The following is a 2,511-nucleotide window of genomic DNA, read 5'->3' as shown; positions in this document are numbered from 1 at the left end:
ACTTGGAAACATATTCCCACTTACATATTTAAAAAAATCGATACATCTATTTCACGGTATTAACTAATTTATAATTATTAATGATCCAAAAAATCTTTAAACTTATCAATTATCGATTAGATCTTAATTTTTCATGTAGTTTTTATATTTAAATTGGCCCCTCCTATAATCAATTAGTCATAATTGGAAGTACATATCATAAGCAACCTATGTTATTTGATATTATTTGGAGAAATAATAAAGTTAGATTCATACCGGGTACAATGACGATAAAGTGTTGTGACATATGCTTTATAAAATAAAGAAGTTGACATATGATACTATATATATATAGAAAGCTATCATTATTTTGAGGCAAATTTAAGCAATTTTTGTATGTTCAATATATTTTTCATGTTTATTTTATAATCTATAACGGTTAATTCTATCAAGATTCATAACTATTCTTTTTAATAATGTCGTTTTCAAAATTTAAATTTGGTCTCCCTTAAAAATATATATATATATTTCCAAAATTTAATAAGAGAAAAGGATAAAATGGTGAATGATGTGCATTGATTAATTGTATGGAGAAATTTTATCCTCTTCTATTGGAAACCAATACCACAAAAATTTTATCCACAATTATGTATCTATTTCAGCATTCTCCGTCTAAAACATTGCTGATATTCCAAAATCCATGTTAATTTTATCTTAATTAATACATTTACCATCCACGTTGAAAACTGCTCACCAAGTTTACCAGAGGAAGAAAACAAAGTAAAAATAAAAGTGTAGGTTGAAGGAAATTGGGTAGAAAACCAACTTTTATTCATTAGTTCTCAGCCTTTCTTCCAATGAAAATCCAAAAAGGATTAAAACCCAGAAATCGAGAAACAAAGGCCAATAACTCAAAGAAAGAGAAAAGCAAAAGTAAAGAACATGGTTTTTCTGAGTACAAATTCAAACAAATGGAGAGACAAAGTTTATAAAAAGCTTAGAAGCCTGGAGGCTTGTAGGCAATGAAACTAATGCACTGCACTTGACGCACGTTGTCGAAGCCAATGATTCTAATGAATGCATTGGGGTATTCCTTCTTGCATTCCTCAAGCTCCTTCAATACCTGAGCCGAGTCGGTGCACCCGAACATAGGCAGCTTCCACATGGTCCAGTAGCGTCCATCGTAGTACGTGGGTAGGCTCGAGTATTTACGGTGCACGAATCCCTCCTGCACATGCATATAAAACACACTTAATCAACTCAAATATCCCACTAAAAAGTGGAGGAATGGAATAATTTAGAGCTCGAAAATACCTCTAATTCGAATTCCAAGCAAGGAACCCATTTTGAGCGAAGAAGGTAATCTACTTCCTTAGCCAACTGCACGGGTGTAAGATCGGGGAGGTATGAGAGAGTCTCGAACTTCTTCTTTCCAGTAGGAGGCCACACCTAGAAAACAACACCAAATATAAAACAAATTTTCATTCAATTTTCCACCAAACATTACACTAAAACTTAAACAAAAAATTTGATATAAATTTACCTGCATGCATTGCACTCTGCCGCCATTGCTTGCGAGAGAAGTAATGTCGTTGTTGGCCTTCCTGATGACTGGGAAAGCAGAGGCAGACTTGAGGCCGGTGAAAGGAGCGACCATGTTAGCCTGTGCCGGAGAGGCAGTGGCAATGGTAGCCGATGAGATCATTGAGGAAGCCATTGCTAGTAGTGGGTACTAGTAGTGTATGCTATAGCTAACTATATCTCCCGTTTATTTCCCGCAGTTCCAAGGTCCAATTTATAATGATGGAGTTTGGGTATAACATCCTTTGGTTAAAAAAGTTTGAGGTTGATTTAGGAGAAAGGGTTTCCATAAACACCTTTATCAAATATGAAAATTTTAAAAATAACCCTAATAATTTATAATTGTATATAACCTCACCAAATATATTGAAAATATGTTTATGCATTGTGGATTAAGCTTTAATAAAACAGTGAAGAGAAGGTGCATTATTATTGCTATCTGCATGTCTATCTATCTATCTTTTGGCACTTCCACAAATGTAGCTTTCCTTGCTAAATCAAAAGATGGAAGGCAAAATATGGTCCACTAGACTTGTATAGAAAATAGAGTCCACTGAATAAACTTAGGGTCGTCAGCTTCAACTATAATATTAATGGCCTTGTTGCCATGATAGTTTATATCATTTTACTATTGATTTGTATGGATTAATATCAATTATATTGTTATGCTCATTGATATATATAATGTTTTGATTTTGTTTAAATAACTTTTTACTCATATATATTATAATGTTTCAGGCTCTCAAAAGACGTGACAATTTTATTTTTTTTGATATGTGGTATATCTATTTTATATAATAAAGCAATCTATATAAATATATTATTTTAAATTAATAGGAAATAATCATTTATATTTATAATCTGGTTTATAAATTTGAGTTAAAATATGACATATCCATTTGTATAAATTTTAAATTATTATTTATATAAAATGGATTTTAAGTTTAATTC

General features: G+C 31.6%; 1 protein-coding gene across 1 annotated transcript; it reads right to left on the bottom strand.

Moving 5' to 3' along the window:
- Nucleotides 1-788: 788 nt before the first annotated feature.
- Nucleotides 789-2,068, bottom strand: LOC107916926 (ribulose bisphosphate carboxylase small chain, chloroplastic-like). The gene is made up of 3 exons (XM_016846300.2): nt 1,523-2,068; nt 1,294-1,428; nt 789-1,207 (listed from the first exon to the last, which is right to left on the bottom strand). The coding sequence occupies exons 1-3, from the start codon at nt 1,694-1,696 to the stop codon at nt 977-979; spliced, it is 540 nt and encodes a 179-aa protein (XP_016701789.1). The 5' UTR covers nt 1,697-2,068; the 3' UTR covers nt 789-976.
- Nucleotides 2,069-2,511: the final 443 nt, after the last annotated feature.

Source organism: Gossypium hirsutum, chromosome D11, assembly GCF_007990345.1.
Source record: "Gossypium hirsutum isolate 1008001.06 chromosome D11, Gossypium_hirsutum_v2.1, whole genome shotgun sequence".
Taxonomy (NCBI): domain Eukaryota; kingdom Viridiplantae; phylum Streptophyta; class Magnoliopsida; order Malvales; family Malvaceae; genus Gossypium; species Gossypium hirsutum.
This window is presented reverse-complemented; position numbering and strand designations above follow the sequence as displayed.